An 18,967-nucleotide genomic window follows, 5' to 3' on the forward strand; every position below is an offset into this window, starting at 1 on the left:
ACGAGGTATTCGACGGTGGAGAAAGAGTGCTTGGCCATGAAATGGGCTATTGAGGCCTTGAGGTATTATCTTCTGGGACGTCACTTCACTCTGGAGACTGATCATCGTCCCCTCCAGTGGTTGAACCGCATGAGGGATGCAAATGCCCGCATTGCAGGATGGTACTTGTCTTTGCAGCTTTATGACTTTACGGTCCAGTATAGGCCAGGGAAGTCAAATGTGGTTGCTGATTGTTTATCTAGGATGACAGAGGACTGAAGCACTTCGCGCTCAAGAGAGGGAGGAGGAAATGTAAGGAAGAGGACTCCCTTACTGTATTTTTTTTTTTTTTTTTGTGCCTGTCCCGTTTGGCTCTTTTGCCATCAGAATTATTGTCTAAAGGCAAAGAAAGATGCCCAACGGATTTACTTTACCAAATTGACCATCCCAGCCTTGCCGTAATGGTCCATTTGATTCACCTTTTATTGTTCATTTCATTTTCACTTACTGAATACGGGACAGACTTGACTGTATTTATTTATATTATATGTATAGCACTTTAGAGCACACCTTTCACTTTATTAAAAGCACCTTATCAAGCAATTTATGAGCATTGCACTTTAAGCATGGATATGCACACAAGAAGTTTAAATATTTATTGACTATTTATTGGGAATTTTAAAATCAGTTGGTAGCCTTATTTCAGATCCTGCACAGCTGCTCCTCATCAAGGAATGTGGTGGTTGTCTGTCAGGAGAGAAGAATGGTGATTGAGATTGTGATTAAGGTTTACCAATAAGGAAAACTAAGGCAAATGTGTGTGTGAAATCTAGGGATAAAAGTGGTGCAAATAAGTGTTTGTAAGTTAATGATTACTCACCTTTCTTGCCTGTGTCCTCTTCAAGGTGTTTGGGCAACTGTTTCCCCTGGGGTCCAGACACCATTTAAAGGTTCCGGGAGAGACCATTGGTAAAGAGAGTGTGGTGAATCTTTTTGTGCTTGGGTTTCTGGGTTTTTATAATATTGGGTTTGGTGTAACATTAAGTGTGAAATATTTATTAATATGTAAATGTGGAAATGTATTTATGTATTTATTTATTCTAATTAATATATTGTATACTGTGGTGGAAGGTTGGGATTTAAGAATTTACCTGAGAGTGGAATAATGGTTAAGTCTGTGACAGCTGAACATATTTAAGGCTGCCAGTTGTCATTAGAGGTGGATTTTTTGTGCTGTGAAGAAGCTCGACAAGTTAATTGTTGTAAGGAGAGCCATATAGCAAATAAATACTTTGTTCCACTACACTTGCCTTGGTCTGTCTCACTGTGTTTCCAGCCGCTAAGGGCCGCCCTGTTACAAGGACAAACAGCAGCACATGTTCTCTAAATGTTTGCAGTCATTTTTAAATGACGCTGATACTACATGAGACATTTTCCACATTTATTGTCTTTGAACAGAGAATAATAAAGCCATCAAACATACACAGGCTTCTGCAAATACAAACTTCTGTGGTGCATTTGATGACCTGCAGAGGAGAACAAGTCGGGCTTTTCAGCCCTAACACAACAAGAACAGCTGTGGAACCATTGGCCATTTGCCATAGTGTAGCTGAGTCAAAACAGCCCAAGTGCTGAGAGGGAAAACATGATGATTTATGTAAAGTCATAACTGGCTGCAGCAGCTGAGCTTTGACCTGTGAGCTGCAGCTTAAGCTTCTTTTATGGTTCAGTGTTTAATGTTTAAACTGTTTATGGCTGCACACACACCCACAGTCAGGTTGTATACATATTGAAATATTATATACAGTGTGGCAGCTGACCTTTGACCTTTGACCTACGAGCTTCAGACTCATTGCTGGTGTGAGGTGTTTACTATTGAAGCTTGCAGACACACCCACATCCTCTAATTTGTTCTCAGGGTTGTTCAGTGTGTTGGAGTTGGAGCAGAAACCTGCTGCAGGTTAATTATTGATCAAACAATATCACACAAGGTGCAGCAGCTGACCTTTGACCTGCGAGCTTCAGACTCATTGCTGGTGTGAGGTGTTTAATACTATTGAAGCTTGCAGACACACCCACATCCTCTGATTTGTTCTCAGGGTTGTTCAGTGTGTCGGAGTTGGAGCAGAAACCTGCTGCAGGTTAATTATTGATCAAACAATATCACACAAGGTGCAGCAGCTGACCTTTGACCTGCGAGCTTCAGACTCATTGCTGGTGTGAGGTGTTTAATACTATTGAAGCTTGCAGACACACCCACATCCTCTGATTTGTTCTCAGGGTTGTTCAGTGTGTCGGAGTTGGAGCAGAAACCTGCTGCAGGTTAATTATTGATCAAACAATATCACACAAGGTGCAGCAGCTGACCTTTGACCTTTGAGCTTCAGACTCTTTGCTGGTGTGAAGTGTTTAATGTGACTTCAGCCTGCAGACACAGAGGACTGATGAAGCAGAAGATTGTCTCTGTTTCTACACAGACCTGGTCCAGACAGCAGAGCTGCAGAGGGAAGACGTTCATGGGAAGAAGCTGAGTAAGTGCAACGTCCTCTTTGAATCCTGGATCAGGAAGTGAAGCCGGGGAATATTTGGTGTTTCAATAAGGTTTCTGTCACTTTGTTTCAGAGAGAAAAAGAGATTTCAGATTAACTGCATTATATGCTGAGTAACTAAATGCTGCTAGTCTGTGGTGTCACTCCCAGCAGCATCACGTCATTTCTTTACTCTGACCTTTAACATCAGTTAACTTAGCTAGCAGAGCAGCTAGCAGTTAGAGTATGAACTCTGTGTCAGCAGTCAGCTTGGTCCTGGTGGTCACCTGGTTTCATGTTTGCTGATGATCCAGATGTGTCCACATAATTATTTATTTCTGTAAATGTAAAGACTTTACAGATAAACAACAGCAGCCCTCTGGCTGGACTCTAACCTGTGAGTTTCCTGTGACTGAAACCACAAGCTGACATTTTCCTTCTGAAGCAGCTGAATGGATGTTTAAGTTTACCTGCATACATGGTGCAAATAAACCCGCTTTGGATGGTTTGGAGGCGGAGCCCAAAGCAGGACAGGATTCTAATGTGATTGGTCACTTTGATGAGGTGGCTGGAACTCAGGTGGTCGAGCAGGTCACCTGCTAACCAGAAGGTTGGTGGTTTAATGCCAGTCTGCATGGTGTCCTGGTGAATGTTCGACAGGAAACACTTAGACACATGGAAAAAGTGCTTGTGTGAACGTACAAGTTGTGTAAAGCTTGTGTTTGAAAAATAAAGTTTATTTCTTATTATTTATTTTATAATAAAGTTTTTTCCTGTGCAGCAGTGGAAATACTGACAACTATAGCTGGATTATTTATTTGAACTCTTTTAAACCAGAGGCTTCAGACGCAGGTTCTGCAGCCTTTAATGGTAATAGTCAAAGTGTGATCGGTGAATTGTGAGCAGCAGAAAGGAGGAAAGCACTAATGCTGGCACAAGGGGCCACAAGCCAGTGTACTCCAAGTGCCAGGCTGGGTAAATGGGGAGTGTTGCATTAGTAAGGGCCTTCTGAACTAAAGCTTTACCAAATAAAATGCGTGGATCATAATGAATAAGACTGTCATGCTACTGATGGCTGAAAGAAAAGGAAGAGGAGGAAGGAGGCATGTTAGGAGTAGGGATGGGTATCGTTTAGGTTTTATCCGATACCGGTGCCAAACCGGTACTTTTGAAACAGTGCCTGTGCTTAATCGGTGCTCGAATCAGTGATTAAAGAATGGAGAACACAAACTTTGTCCAAAAACCTCTCATGTTTTTATTTTTAGCAGTCTCTTTTTTTCTGCAAAATGATAACCAAGTTAGCCTTTTCTGTTGATACAAGATACCTCCTTTGGTTGGAACCGGTACTTAAAGAATGGAGAACACAAACTTTGTCCTGAAACCGCTCATGTTTTGTTGTTTTTTTTGTAAAAAGATAACAATGTTAGCCTTTTGTGCAGCTATAGGGCATATATGGTATCACTCTATCAAACAAGAAGACAGCAGCATGTAACTACAACGGTGTTTGCTTGTTCACCTTACATTAATGTAATAACGTGGTTAGCCTACTCAACGTAAATTACACACAAACAACATTAAGCTACACACGCAGAGAAGAACGGCTGCTGCTGCCGTCATCATCCTCATCATTTCTGCTCCTCTGGCAGGGCTAGGGGCCAGGACTCTCCTCTTCAGGTTCTTGGGGGATGTTGCTAACTCCGTGTCCGATAACAGGCACCACACCCGCAGTAGTTGTGCTCGGTGTGAGGTCTTGCAGGAAGCTATCAAATACGGTGCATTTCTCGGCTTTAAAAAAAAAACACTATGCGTCACCGGGTGTTTCATGGTAAACAGACTGATTCTTATATAGCGCTTTTCTACTCTCCCAGAGTACTCAACATGCCACATTCACCCAATCACACCAGCACTTTATCTGTACTCAGTGCTTTCTAAGTACATTCACACTCCGAATGTGGAGAGCAAGTTGGGGTTAGTATCTTGCCCAAGGATACTTGGCACGAGGAGCCTGGGATCGAACCATCAGCCTTCCGACCAGTAGGTGACCAGCTCTACCTCCTGAGCTACAGCCTCCCTGTTTCACCAGATTCGAGGTGTTACCTCCTTTGCACAGTATCAGCTTAAAGCACTTGTTGCAGGCTGCTGAGTTTGCATCTTGTGCTGTGAAGTACAGCCAGACTTTGACCGCTTAGCCTTGGGCATTTTTAATCTGTCGCTCTGCTCTAAAAGAACATACGTACCGGGGCCCGCCTACTATCCTTGGAAAGGTAAAATGATTGGCTAGAATCCAAAGTGTATGACATCTCAGGAAAAAAAGCACCAAAATGTGCACTGCTTTTCAGTCTGGTTACTACCGTTTATGTCAGACCCGGTGCCATAATGACATCAGATACCGGTGCCCATCCGCAGTTAGGAGACAATGGTAGAGAAGGAAAGACAGGAGATGGTAAATGGCCTGCATTTGTATAGCGCTTTTCTAGTCCATAGGACCCCAAAGCGCTTTACACTACATTCAGTCATCCACACACTGGCGATAGCAAGCTACATTGTAGCCACAGCTGCCCTGGGGCGCACTGACAGAGGCGAGGCTGCCGGACACAGGCGCCACCGGGCCCTCTGACCACCACCAGTAGGCAAACACGGGGTTAGTATCTTGCCCAAGGATATTTGGCATGCAGCCAGGGTGCAGCCTGGGATCGAACCACCGACCTTCTGATTAGTGGCTGACCTGCTCTGCCACCTGAGCTACAGCCACCCAGAGTGGAGGTGATGTATCTAAATGCATCTGAACAAAGCAGAAGTGCACACCAAACTCAACGGATAGCCAAATGTAGAATCACAGAACAGAACTGCAGGCTGAGTTTGGATGTTTGTCTTTCACACCTCTCTGTGTCTCACACACACAGTGACGTCAGACACAGTCACACTCACTGTTCCATCTGCTTTGTGCACAAATTCATTACTTTCTTCCTTCAATGATCTACATACTACGTGCTGCCCAGTGAATACTTTGCAATGTATTCCATCCCCTTTCAAGGCAGAATTACCCAGTTTATTCCCCATTACAAGACAACAATCAGTCACACTCACACAGACCACGTCTGGCCCGCACTCGCTCACACGTGCGTTTACCCACCAATGAGAGCTCTATCCTCCTTACATATTGGTGGATAAACCAAACACTCAACGCCCTCAGCGGCAGAGGAAAAACCTCCTTTCGGTGGAGCAACCATCCTTAACCCTCCTTAAAAACTGGCGAAGAAACCAGACCTCCTTAGAATAATTAAAAAACTGGTGGGGAAACCAGACCTCCTTAAAAAAAATAAAGAAAAACCGGTGGAGAAACCAGGTAGCTTCTAAAACACCATCTGTTTTAGAAAACAAAACAGATGGTGAATTCTTTAGAGAATTTTCTAGAAATCTTTTTCTTTCAAAACAGAATTCAGAATATTGATCTTTGACATGGAAGCTGTTTCTACAGGATCCTGATGGACACTCAAAGCTTTCATAAAATGTTCTCATTAGTTGTTTGCAGCAGAATATCACCTGATGTGAACCAAAACAACAAAAGTGCTCTGCACATGTGTGTGAGACTACAGATTCTAGAATCAGAACTGCTGATTTCATTACTCTGAACTTTTAAAGGCAGGTTTTGTATCTGAGAGCAGGGACACTTGCTGTGTTCAGTGTGACTCGTCTCTGCAGAAGGTCAGGGCTCTGATAGTTGCAGTTAGCGGGTGACTTACTGGGCAGGTGGATCCTGAGTGTCTGTTGGAGTCAGGGTTCATTATGGTCCTGGTTGCTACTGGAAATAAAGAAACAAAAGGAGTGTGTGTTGTTCAGGAAGTACAGACTGTAGCTCAGCAGGTAGAATTACTAACTGGAAGGTTGGAGGTTTGATCCCTGGCTGCTCCAGTCTGCACGCCACGGTATCCTTGGGCAAGATGTGGAACCCCGACTTGCTCTCCGATGCATCCATCATAGTGTCATTGTTAGAAAAAGAAGTGCTTGTGTGAATGAAGCACGCTGTATAAAATGCTTTGACTGCTCATACAGAAAAGCAGCTCATAAGAACTGGTTCATTTTCCAGATAATTCCACTATTAAGACAACAGACATTTGGGAGGCTTTCTCTGAGAGTAACACTGAAAGTCTTGCTGCTCCTCCACAAAATGAACTTCAGATTAAAGACACAGCTCAGCTAAACACAACTCAAACTAATCTACACTATTTTTCTTTATTACGCAGCATTTTTATAACTATTTCCAGATGTTTCTAAAGATGAAAACAGAATTAAACTCCAGCCTGATGCGTTTCTGAGGTTCCTGACTCTGACCGTCCCTCAAACGCCTCTCTGGGCGTTTCCTTCCGTCGCTTTTACTTTCGCTTTCGTGAATGTTGTGGCGCAGTTGATCGTCTTATTAAATTCAGTTCTTTGCATTCTTTTGGCGGCGAAGAAAAACTGGGCTCAAAGTGGTCAAACTCAAAAAATGATCTTTATTTTACATTCCCGGGAACGGAGAACTGTTAGGCGCTATCATGCACCCACAGCTCTGAAAAAAAATCACAAGCTGCATGTGTATATATATTTCTGCTACGTCACATATAGTTTCGATCAAAACAACTCCTTACATAGTAGCAGTTGATGACAATGACAGCTGCAGAGTTTGTGTCTGATGTATTAAGTATGAAACACTGAATGAATCCAGGTGCAGGTGTGTCAGTTTAGGACCACTGGACTAACATCCAAGTGCTCACAATATAAAGTGTATTCTGTAGTAACATCCTGGTGTTGCAGCAACAGTCCCACATGGAAACGTCAACACTCAAACTCAAAATCTCTTTTTGTCAACAATAAAATGACAGCAGACCAATTTGAACAAAGTTGGTAAAAAGCTTCAGAAATTAGTAAAATATTAAAAAGTGTCTTGATGCTCAATCATCCAGGTAAGGGTTAGGTTAGTAATGCTGTGATTGCAGACATTCCCCAACTCTCTGTGAATGGGACTCATGGCCATTGATCAGTGGTTGTTGATCAATGGTCATGACCTCCCAGCCATTGTGCAAATGTCCTGTTTATAAGGTTGGAAACCTGCAGTCAGCTGAGACTGAAGGAGTCACCTGGATGAGTCATGAAACGTTTCTCCCACTGAAAACATCCAGATGAACAGAATCAACTTTTGGGGATTAAAACGTGTCTGAATTAATCAGTGGGTGCTGAGTGGGTCAGTCAGTGTGTCGCTGGGCTGATTTGTGTTTCCTCTGCAGGTGAAGGTAGAAAGTGTGTGTGAGCTGATGTGAATTGAGCAGCATGGATCAGTGTGAGGACAGAGAGGAGGGAGCCCCTCCCTCTAAAAGCACTCTGTGTGGGGAACATGAGAGCCAGACCAAAGCTCAGAGGTGAGATGACCATCTCTAACTGTCCATGACTCTTCTCCATGTCACAGCTCAGCACTCACATCACTGCTCCATCATTATTCACAGGAACCAGCCTGGACCTCCACCCAGCTCTGTGTCCTGTAAGAGTGACGCGTCTAATGGTCACATCGTTAATTTTAAAGTCCAGCCTGTGTCCGCTGCAGAGAGGTGAGCTGTTAGTAACAAGAACTCTCTGATTTAAATGATTTTGATGTTTCCTGGTTTCTAAAATGCATCTCTGTAGCAGAGCAGTGTCTCCAAGGACACACAGGCTCAGCTGTAACTGTCAGTTTATCTGGTTTAAGACACATTTGGACTCAATTGGCTGTTTTTAACTATGTATTTTAATCAGAGGTGTAAATCTAGACCTCACACATCTGGATCCTAAACTATGATAGAAACAGCTGCTAGCAGTGGGTAGTTTGACTTTGATATGCTGCTCTAGAAAGCAAACAAAGGTTTGTGCAGCTCCTCTTCAGAAAAGTGTTCAGAGAGCAGCTGCTGTATTAGACAAAGGCTCGTCGTGTGAGCCCAGATGTGTGTAACAGCTGGATGAAGGAGAACCATCACAGTCGCGTCTCCATCCCGCCTTTATTAATGAACTTCCTGTTGCTTGCAGATGACAGGAACACAAAGTGTTTGTGCCACGTGATGCTGCAGGATTTGTTAACGTGTCCATGATGGTAACATCTCCTCGTCTAACTGCAAACACATGAGCGCTCCTAACGGCAGCTATCACAGCCACACAGGCAGACTGTGTCTCACTGTTGCATTCAGGGACATTTGTTTTCCTGTAAAAAGCTGAACTCTAATCTAAGAGGACTGTTACTGACAGGAAACAGCTGCATTATCTGCAGTCTGTGTGATCACAGCTGCTTCAATCACTTTATCAGAGAATTGATCATTGAATAAAACATGTTTGTGTCTGCAGAGGTCAGAGGTCACAGTCTGCAGGATCCAGCTGTCCATCTGTGAGGAGTGACTGGTCCAATGATCATCCTCTAAACTTCAGTGCTGAACCTGGACCAACGAGGTCAGAGACCTGTGATGACTCCTTTACATGTTTGTGTTTTCCTGGATAAATATGACCAAAGATTCATTAAAAAGGTAAAAATATTAGACTTTGTCCTGTAGCGCTGTGTGGCAGGCAGAATTGGACCCAAACACAACAGGATGAAGTCAAAGAGGCAGCTTTATTTCAGCTGTGAACATGCAAACAGCAGAAATAAGGAAACATAACTGTAGGTTTGCAGTGAATGAAGCCTCAGCTCGACGCTCCACTTTGTCCCTCTTTTCCTTCTCCAAACAGCCACATCAGGAGTCTCTGATGGAGTTTTAAAATATTTAATTACAAATGTCCAAAGATGGGTTCAGGATACCTGAATCCACAGTTATTAAAGCTAAAATAGTTCACAGGGTTTGGACTTTGTTAGGTGACGAGAGAACATCAAAGTGTTTTTTATCTTTAAACAGTATTTTTATCACTTCAGTTGCTCTCACAGCCCTGTTTGTTATTTTACCAGAGCTCTTATGTTTCACTCAGTGCTCCCACCAAACACCTTGGAGGACACATTACAGGGAGTGCAGAATTATTAGGCAAGTTGTATTTTTGAGGAATAATGTTATTATTGAACAACAACCATGTTCTCAACGAACCCAAAAAACTCATTAATATCAAAGCTGAATGTTTGTGGAAGTAGTTTTTAGTTTGTTTTTAGTTTGAGCCATTTTAGGGGGATATCTGTGTGTGCAGGTGACTATTACTGTGCATAATTATTAGGCAACTTAACAAAAAACAAATATATACCCATTTCAATTATTTATTTTTACCAGTGAAACCAATATAACATCTCCACATTCACAAATATACATTTCTGACATTCAAAAACAAAACAAAAACAAATCAGCGACCAATATAGCCACCTTTCTTTGCAAGGACACTCAAAAGCCTGCCATCCATGGATTCTGTCAGTGTTTTGATCTGTTCACCATCAACATTGCGTGCAGCAGCAACCACAGCCTCCCAGACACTGTTCAGAGAGGTGTACTGTTTTCCCTCCTTGTAAATCTCACATTTGATGATGGACCACAGGTTCTCAATGGGGTTCAGATCAGGTGAACAAGGAGGCCATGTCATTAGTTTTTCTTCTTTTATACCCTTTCTTGCCAGCCACGCTGTGGAGTACTTGGACGTGTGTGATGGAGCATTGTCCTGCATGAAAATCATGTTTTTCTTGAAGGATGCAGACTTCTTCCTGTACCACTGCTTGAAGAAGGTGTCTTCCAGAAACTGGCAGTAGGACTGGGAGTTGAGCTTGACTCCATCCTCAACCCGAAAAGGCCCCACAAGCTCATCTTTGATGATACCAGCCCAAACCAGTACTCCACCTCCACCTTGCTGGCGTCTGAGTCGGACTGGAGCTCTCTGCCCTTTACCAATCCAGCCACGGGCCCATCCATCTGGCCCATCAAGACTCACTCTCATTTCATCAGTCCATAAAACCTTAGAAAAACCAGTCTTGAGATATTTCTTGGCCCAGTCTTGACGTTTCAGCTTGTGTGTCTTGTTCAGTGGTGGTCGTCTTTCAGCCTTTCTTACCTTGGCCATGTCTCTGAGTATTGCACACCTTGTGCTTTTGGGCACTCCAGTGATGTTGCAGCTCTGAAATATGGCCAAACTGGTGGCAAGTGGCATCTTGGCAGCTGCACGCTTGACTTTTCTCAGTTCATGGGCAGTTATTTTGCACCTTGGTTTTTCCACACGCTTCTTGCGACCCTGTTGACTATTTTGAATGAAACGCTTGATTGTTCGATGATCACGCTTCAGAAGCTTTGCAATTTTGAGACTGCTGCATCCCTCTGCAAGATATCTCACTATTTTTGACTTTTCTGAGCCTGTCAAGTCCTTCTTTTGACCCATTTTGCCAAAGGAAAGGACGTTGCCTAATAATTATGCACGCCTGATATAGGGTGTTGATGTCATTAGACCACACCCCTTCTCATTACAGAGATGCACATCGCCTAATATGCTTAATTGGTAGTAGGCTTTCAAGCCTATACAGCTTGGAGTAAGACAACATGCATGAAGAGGATGATGTGGACAAAATACTCATTTGCCTAATAATTCTGCACTTCCTGTAGTGTGATTTAGATTTCATTGGTGTAAACACCAGTCACACAAGCTAACCCATGGAGGCAGCAGCAGGCTTTGTGTTTGGTCTGTTGGCTTAAACTAAGAGAGTTTAGTTTGTTAGCACAAAGAGCTGTCAGCTAAAGCCCCGAATGCACTTTGAATACAGACGAACTGAGAAAAAGACTTTAAATACAGCAAACAGTCAAACTGACCACATGTTTTTCTGCTGATCATCCACAGCAGTACGTTTAGCATTCATGCTAGCAGCAGGCTATGACTGTCCACTGAGCACCAACACAGGTAGGAGTGAGCAGTGATGAAGCAGGACTGTGGGCAAGTTTGAGCTACAATCCTATTGGCTTCTCAGTTTCTCCAAAGAAAAGGGGAAAAATTCTTGGTGTTGTGAAGATGTGAGTTGGTCTTGTTGTCGTGGGGCTGGAAGGATGCTGGCAGTGAGAGGCTTTTCATACAGTGTTCAGTAACAGAATGAGAAGAAAGCCACTGCACATGAAACAAGGTGCTCGTAGTGTTTGTTTACTGTGTTTGTGCCACAATGTCAGATCAGTTGTAGATTCACATGCAGACTTGTCCAGTGAAACCAGTGCAAGTACTGCAGTACAGAGCAGAGACTAAGCAAGGGTGTTATTGTAAACTTTAACAAAAGACTGTTATGTGACAAAGAGTAAGTACATTATTTTTATGAGATTGTTCATCATGTCTTTAATTTAATATTTCCAGTTTTTCCTTCCTGTCTCATGAAGCTGTGACATTTATTGTTTTTCTTTTAGGATCAATAAGAGGCCAGAATCTCCTGGACCTGAACCCAGCTGTGTTTCGATAAAGAGCAACGAGTCGAAGGATGCTGATATAAACTTTAAAGGCTGTTCTTCTGCTGCTGAGAGGTAATGTGTGTCTAGATGTTGTTCCTGACTCTGTATTTTTGAATAAATCCTCATGTTTAATATCAGCTCAGCTCTTTTTCACACATTTCTATGTTGGTGTGTGAAGCGGTGTGTGTTGGAGTGTTTCCACAAACACAGCAGTCAGAGTGGAAAGAGTGGATGTTGTAGGAGGTGTTTGTGTAGTGAAGAGGCTGAGTGTCTGTAGGACTCCAGCTGCTCCAGCAGGTGTCTCCTTTGTGCTTTGCTTCAAACACAGTGTAGGGAGGAGCTTCCACTCAGGTGTTTCAGGTGTTGCTGGATGGAGGAGGACAAATAGTTTTTCCCTTCAGTGACACTTCAGCAGCTCAATGTTCTGGGAGATGTTTGTCTTTATGAAGGTTTATGGATTCTTGTTCTTACTTTGGTTAAACTGAGCAATACATTTTCCATCTAACATTTAAAGTAAATTTCCAGGTGAATAAAAGATCTGCAGCTGCAGCCTCTGTGATGTTTCACAGTCTGAAAGTAACAAATTCAACCAGAGTTCAAACAAAGGCTTAATATACGTGTGTGTTTGATATAATGCCAACAAGTACAAACAGGTGTTCTTACAGGTCTTAATCACAGAGCTCTGATAAGTCTGGTGACTTTCACACTCAGCAGTTTTGCTGCCTTTTATTTTATATTGGCCTTTTTAAAGCCCTTCAAAGTCTCCCACATTCATACAGAGCTTTTAACACCAAACTCCTTTACAGTCCTTCTCCTCTCACACACGATCACACGACTGATTTGTCTGCAGCAGCTGTGTTACTGCTAGTATTTTATTATGTGTGTAATCTCCAAATATTGTTCCTGTGGTTTAGTTTGACTTCCTTCTGCAAACTCAGCTGCTCTGTTGCTGATACACGTCTCCATGAATATGATTGATCAGATGCTGCCAACACCATGTGTTTCATGTGAGCGCTCAGCTGAAACCCTGGGTTGACTTATCGAGTTAATAACAAGCTTCACGTGACTGTGAATGCTAAAGTGAATCCAGATAAAGGAAAGAGACCCTGCTAATGTTGGACTCACTTCTTAGTGTGGATCCCAGGAGGAAGTTCAACATAGCCATTCTTTGTGCTAGCTCGACCAAACCTGAGACCACAGTGCAGGATAATGATCATCATCTGTCTCTGTCAAGGACATTTAAAATCCACAAATAACAAACATAATTATATTTGATCATTAAAAATATGTTTTCACTTAAAAAAGCATGAGCACACTGGTGGATTACAGAAACATGAAAACTGGTTAACAGTAAAGTTAATTTAGGTGTAAACAAAGTGTCAAACATACTTAAGTAGAAGGACTGATGTTTGTGTTAAAATACCCTCTTAAAGCTGAAATACTGATTCAACTTCTTTCTCCAAAAGTTGATTCAGTTCATCTGGACGTAGCGTTTTGTGGGAGAAACATTTCGTCTCTCATCCAGGTGACTCCTTCAGTCTCAGCTGACTGCAGGATTCAATCTTATAAACAGGACATTTGCATGATGACTGAAACCTGCCCACTGAAGGAACAATGGGCTGTGAGGTCAGTTCCTTAATCTTAATTATGCAATTCTCATGACCATTGATCAACAACCACTGATCAATGGTCATGAGTACCATTCACAGAGAGTTGGGGAATGGCTGCAATCACAGCATGTAAGATGGTGACAGATGTACCCTTAGGCCCCCTCCTCAATTCAGAGATGGTCTTTCCCTTTTCACGTAAATGGCGTCCTTGACTCCGCCCTCAAACCAGCGTTCCTCCCTGTCCGGGATGTTACATCCTCATCATTGAAAGAGTGTCCACTGGCCTGTAGGTGTAAATAGACTGCAGAGTCCTGGCCTGACGAGGTGGCTCTTCTGTGTTGTAGCCAGAGGTTGTTTGGTTTCCCCGATATATAAATCCTGCCAATCGTCCTGCACTTAACAGCGTACACTATGTTACTCTGTTTGTGTCGGGGGACCCGATCCTTGGGGTGGACCAGTTTTTGGCGCAGCGTGTTTTGGGGTTTAAAAGCCACAGAGACCCAGTGTTTAGAAAAAATGCGACTCAGCTGCTCCGACACTCCTGACACATATGGGATAGCTACAGGTTTTCTCTTAGGCAGCGGTTGTCCTTCTCTCCTGGATCGACTGGAACTTTCTTTAGGAGCCTTTCCAGCTTTGACAAAAGTCCAGCTGGGACACATTTACGCTACGTCCAGATGAAGAGAATCAACTTTTGGAGATTTACTTTCCTGGATGATTGAGAATGCATCAAGACGTTCCTCCTAAAGTGTTATTCAGAAAAATGACAAAAACAGTTTTAAAAATAAGGATTAAAATATTAAAAACTATGTTTTTGAATTTCCTGATGTAGCACAAAAATATATGAACATAACTGTATATAGGACAGATATTTCACGGTTCTTTTAGGCAGCACCAAAAAACAAAAAGACTATTTTAAGCTGTCTGAGGTAGTGAGTCAACATGTCACACTGGGTCAAAGGTCAGGGAGTAAAAGTGTGTTTTAAAGGAGGTTTAAAAGCAGCGAGTGAAGGAGCCTGTCGAGGTAAATCGTTCCATAACTGATCAAATTCAGTTGGTGGACCTCTGTGTGAAATCAAGCATCTGGTTCACAGAGAGGATAACCCTCACATGGGCTGTACAACATTATATAGGGAGACAAAAACAGAGATTATCGTAGCCATCGCTCTCTCGCATGGACGTGGCAGTCTTGCTGTCTGCTGCGAATCCTCCCCGTACCTCCGTGACCTCGTCTGGTATCTGCTCCCTCCTCTGTAAGAGACAGTAAAGGAAAACACGTCTCTGCCCAGTCTTGAAAATCTAATCTTATCATCCATTGTTCTTCTAGGGCCTCTTCTTCTTGTGGCCTCAGCTAACTGCTAATATTTAAATGGCTAACATTAACATGTGTGCCAGCCAGGTTAACATTTATGATGACCTATGATTAATTAACTGATGTTGAACCTGGAGCTTTACTGACCTCTGAAATTCCTCCTAAAGTGTTATTCAGTGTTGTGACAGTCAGCTGCTTCAGCTGCTGCTGGGATGGGCTGTGGCAAAGAGAACAGAGAAAATCCAAATCAGAGTTTTTCTCTGAATTAAAAGGAAACAACAATATATTCTACATGGTGAAACTGATGGTTTCTGGTGTTTGGGTCTGTTTTTCTGTATTTATGCAGATAAAGTGTAAACTCAGATGAATTATACCATCAAATGTTAAAGGAAAACATCAGGATGAGTGTCTGTGAGCTGAGAAGGACGTGAAGCGAGCAGTTTATCCCAGAGCTGAAGCTGCTCTGTGTGCAGAGATGAGCTCAGATTCCTGCTGTGATTGATCAACAGTCACAGAAATGTAGACTTGTAGTTATTACTGCAGTATGGTCACAGCAGATACTGATAAACATGTATTATGAGGATGGATGATCAAGTTTCTCACTCTCTCCTTTAAATCTCAGTTTTTTCTTCTTCACAGTTTATCTGTTAATTTATTAATGAATAACACTGAAAGAGTTTCTGTTATATTTCCCCTTGAACATCAGCTTATTAGGGCGGCATTAGGAAATAGCCCCCCTCCAAAGAATGAATAAATGAATGATGATAATAATAAAATGATTAAAAAGCAGAGCTCAGAGTGGTAGAATGGTCAAACATGGATCCACGGGTGGTTCAACTGCATTTGGTGACGTGACTAAAGCAAATCTTTCAAATAATCCCACCATCAACGGGATGTTGTCTCCTTTACTACGGTTACTTTACTTGGTCACCGTGTGAATTTCTTTGAAATGAACCAAATTCTTTTATTTGTTGGTTGTTGCATATTTAACCTCTACAGTCAGGAAAGGAGGAGATGAGGCCTCAACAATGTTGGGTTGTAGCTGTGCTTCAGGTTAGAGTGAGTGTCCATGGAATAAATGTAAGTCAGTGAACTGGAAACATGACTGTGTTAAACCTTTGTTTTCCTTTTTATAATGAGTCTAATCAAAGGTGGACAGAAGTATCTCCACTGTGACTTTTCTGTGTCACCATCAGAGCTTCTGCACAGTGTGGAGAAAGATCCAGAAGCAGAGCTGGACTGCAGACAGCCAGTCAGAGCAGCTGTGTACAAAGTAAGACTGAACATCTGTCTGCTGATGGACTCATTTCTGAAAACTGGACTTCTTGTGTTGTTCAGACATTGAAGAGTTTTCTTTCTCTTTAGTCTCATTGTTTTTCTTTCTTTCAGCAGATGTTGGTCTGCAGGAGGTTTTAGATGAACATAAGATCAGTCTGAGGAGGAGATGTGAACGTGTGACTGAAGGAAGTGATGAAACAGGAAGTAGAACCCTCCTCAACAGGATCTACACTGAGCTCTACATCACAGAGGGACAGAGTGAAGAGGTTCATACCCAACATGAGGTGAGGCAGCTGGAGACAGCTTCCAAGATGGACGCCCTCCATGACGCTCCAATCAGGTGCCAGGACATCTTTAAAGCCTTACCTGACCAACAGAGACCCGTCAGAGTGGTTCTGACCAACGGCGTGGCTGGTGTTGGAAAAACCTTCTCAGTGCAGAAGTTCACTCTGGACTGGGCAGAGGGCTTGGAGAACCAACATGTCAGTGTGGTGGTTCTGCTTTCATTCAGGGAGCTGAACCTGATCAGAGATGAGCAGTACAGTCTTCTGGAGCTGCTCCATGTTTTCCATCCAACATTACAGAAGGTCACAGCAGAGAAGCTGGCTGTCTCTCAGCTTTTGTTCATCTTTGACGGCCTGGATGAAAGCAGACTTTCATTGGATTTCACCAACAGGAAGCTGCTGTCTGATGTCACACAGAAGTCATCAGTCAGCCAGCTGCTGACAAACCTCATCCAGGGGAATCTGCTTCCCTCGGCTCTCGTCTGGATAACTTCCCGACCCGCAGCAGCCAATCAGATCCCTCCTACATGTGTTGACAGGCTAACAGAAGTACGAGGCTTCACTGACGCCCAGAAGGAGGAGTACTTCAGGAGGAGATTCAGTGATGAAGAGCTGTCCAGCAGAATCATCTCCCACATGAAGACATCCAGGAGCCTCCACATCATGTGTAGTATCCCAGTCTTCTGCTGGATCACTGCTACAGTTCTGGAGCACATGTTGACTACAGAGCAGAGAGGAGAGCTGCCCAAGACCCTGACTGACATGTACTCACACTTCCTGCTGGTTCAGACAAAGAGGAAGAAGAACAAGTACCATGAGGGACATGAGACGAGTCCACAGGAGCTGACGGAGGCTGATAGGAAAGTTCTTCTGAAGCTGGGGAGGCTGGCATTTGAACATCTGGAGAAAGGAAACATCATGTTCTACCAAGAAGACCTGGAGCAGTGTGGTCTGGATGTGACAGAGGCCTCGGTGTACTCAGGAGTTTGTACAGAGATCTTCAAAAGAGAGTGTGTGATCTTCCAGAAACCAGTCTACTGCTTTGTTCATCTGAGCATTCAGGAGTTTCTGGCTGCAGTCTACATGTTCCACTGTCACACCAACAGGAAGACAGAGGTGGTAGAAGGTTTTCTAGGGAATTTCCGAGAAGAATACAAAAACAGATCTTTTTTTAAGAACATGTTCAAGTCTTATAGCTTCCCATCAATGGATGTCTTTTTGACTAAAGGCATGTATAAATCCCTCCAGAGTAAAAATGGCCACCTGGACCTGTTTGTTCGCTTCCTTCATGGCCTCTGTCTGGAGTCCAACCAGAGACTCTTAGTAGGTCTGCTGGGTCAGACAGAGATCAGTCCAGGAACCATCCAGAGAGTCATCAACAACCTGAAGGAGATGAACAGTGATAAAATCTCTCCTGACAGAAGCATCAACATCTTCCACTGTCTGATGGAGATGAACGACCTCACATTATTTCAGGAGATCCAAGAGTTCCTGAAGTCAAAGAACAGATCAGAGAAGTTACTCTCTGAGATCCAGTGCTCAGCTCTGGGCTTCATGCTGCAGATGTCAGAGGAGGTTCTGGATGAGTTGGACCTGCAGAAGTACAACACATCAAAGCAGGGACGACAGAGACTGATTCCAGCTGTGAGGAACTGCAGAAAGGCTGGGTGAGTCCAGATGTGATCATTAACATCATTGATCAGTGTAGGTTAGTAGTTTAATGTTGAAAATAAAATCAGATTGTAACCACAAAGTGTTTGTGTCCGTACGCTGCAACCTTCCACACCATTCCTTTATTGTACAGACTCAGCAGCAGCTCCATGGATCCCAAATCCAAGAGTGGAGAACAGATTTGAAGTGTGTCACATCCATGCAGTCACAGCTGTTTCCACCATGTTTCCACTGATATTAATCCTGTTCAATGACACGTTTCATATCAGTGAATATGTTCTTTAGGACGTCCACTGACATGTTTAAGTGTCCTGCTGGAAATCACTCAAATCATCCATGAAATCCATGAAAAATCCTTTTAGTGTTTCTAACTTCACCCTCTGTCCTCTCTCTCTCTCCATCCTCCTCACTGCTTCTTTCACTGATAATCACACAAACATCGTATTAGCTACAAAATAACACAATAATATCATCTGATGATCATTATTATAAGAGCAGGATCCATATTTGATATCAGAGTAACACACTGCTTGGTTATGTGCAGTCATCATCAGTGACTGTGGGTCAAACAGAAGCTCTCTGATTGGTTGCTGACCTTGGTCACCTGTCCACTCTCACCTGTTTGTGTTTGCTCTCTCTGTGCTGTCTCCATCCTCTCTCTCCTTTCTCTCCCTCTCTGTCTTTGTACGTCACTCAGGTCCAATGGAAACAGTGACATTTACAAACCAATCAAAGACAAACTGATCCATGTCAGGTTATAACAATATTCAAAGTGAATACAGGCTGCTGCTGGACACAGACAGGTAACATCATTTTGACTTGCTGTCACCTGGATCTGGACTCATAAACACTGAAGCCCTGAACAGGAATACAAATCATTTTCTGCCAACTAGCGACACACCAGCAGATAATGGCTCAGAAAGCTCAA

The 18,967-nt window shown here is 43.1% G+C and overlaps 1 protein-coding gene across 1 annotated transcript in view; it reads left to right on the plus strand.

Annotated features, from left to right (window-relative positions):
• The first annotated feature begins 7,213 nt into the window (after positions 1-7,213).
• LOC112433843 (NACHT, LRR and PYD domains-containing protein 12-like) overlaps positions 7,214-18,967 on the plus strand; it is a 129,999-nt gene continuing 118,245 nt past the window's right edge. Inside the window, exons 1-5 of the mRNA XM_076882480.1 lie at positions 7,214-7,903; positions 7,988-8,089; positions 8,853-8,954; positions 16,003-16,079; positions 16,196-18,035. Of these exons, the coding sequence (XP_076738595.1) occupies positions 7,815-7,903; positions 7,988-8,089; positions 8,853-8,954; positions 16,003-16,079; positions 16,196-18,035 (2,210 nt within the window). The 5' untranslated portion in view covers positions 7,214-7,814. The remainder of the gene's footprint in view (positions 7,904-7,987; positions 8,090-8,852; positions 8,955-16,002; positions 16,080-16,195; positions 18,036-18,967) is intronic.

This window comes from Maylandia zebra, linkage group LG3, assembly GCF_041146795.1.
Source record: "Maylandia zebra isolate NMK-2024a linkage group LG3, Mzebra_GT3a, whole genome shotgun sequence".
Lineage (NCBI taxonomy): Eukaryota > Metazoa > Chordata > Actinopteri > Cichliformes > Cichlidae > Maylandia > Maylandia zebra.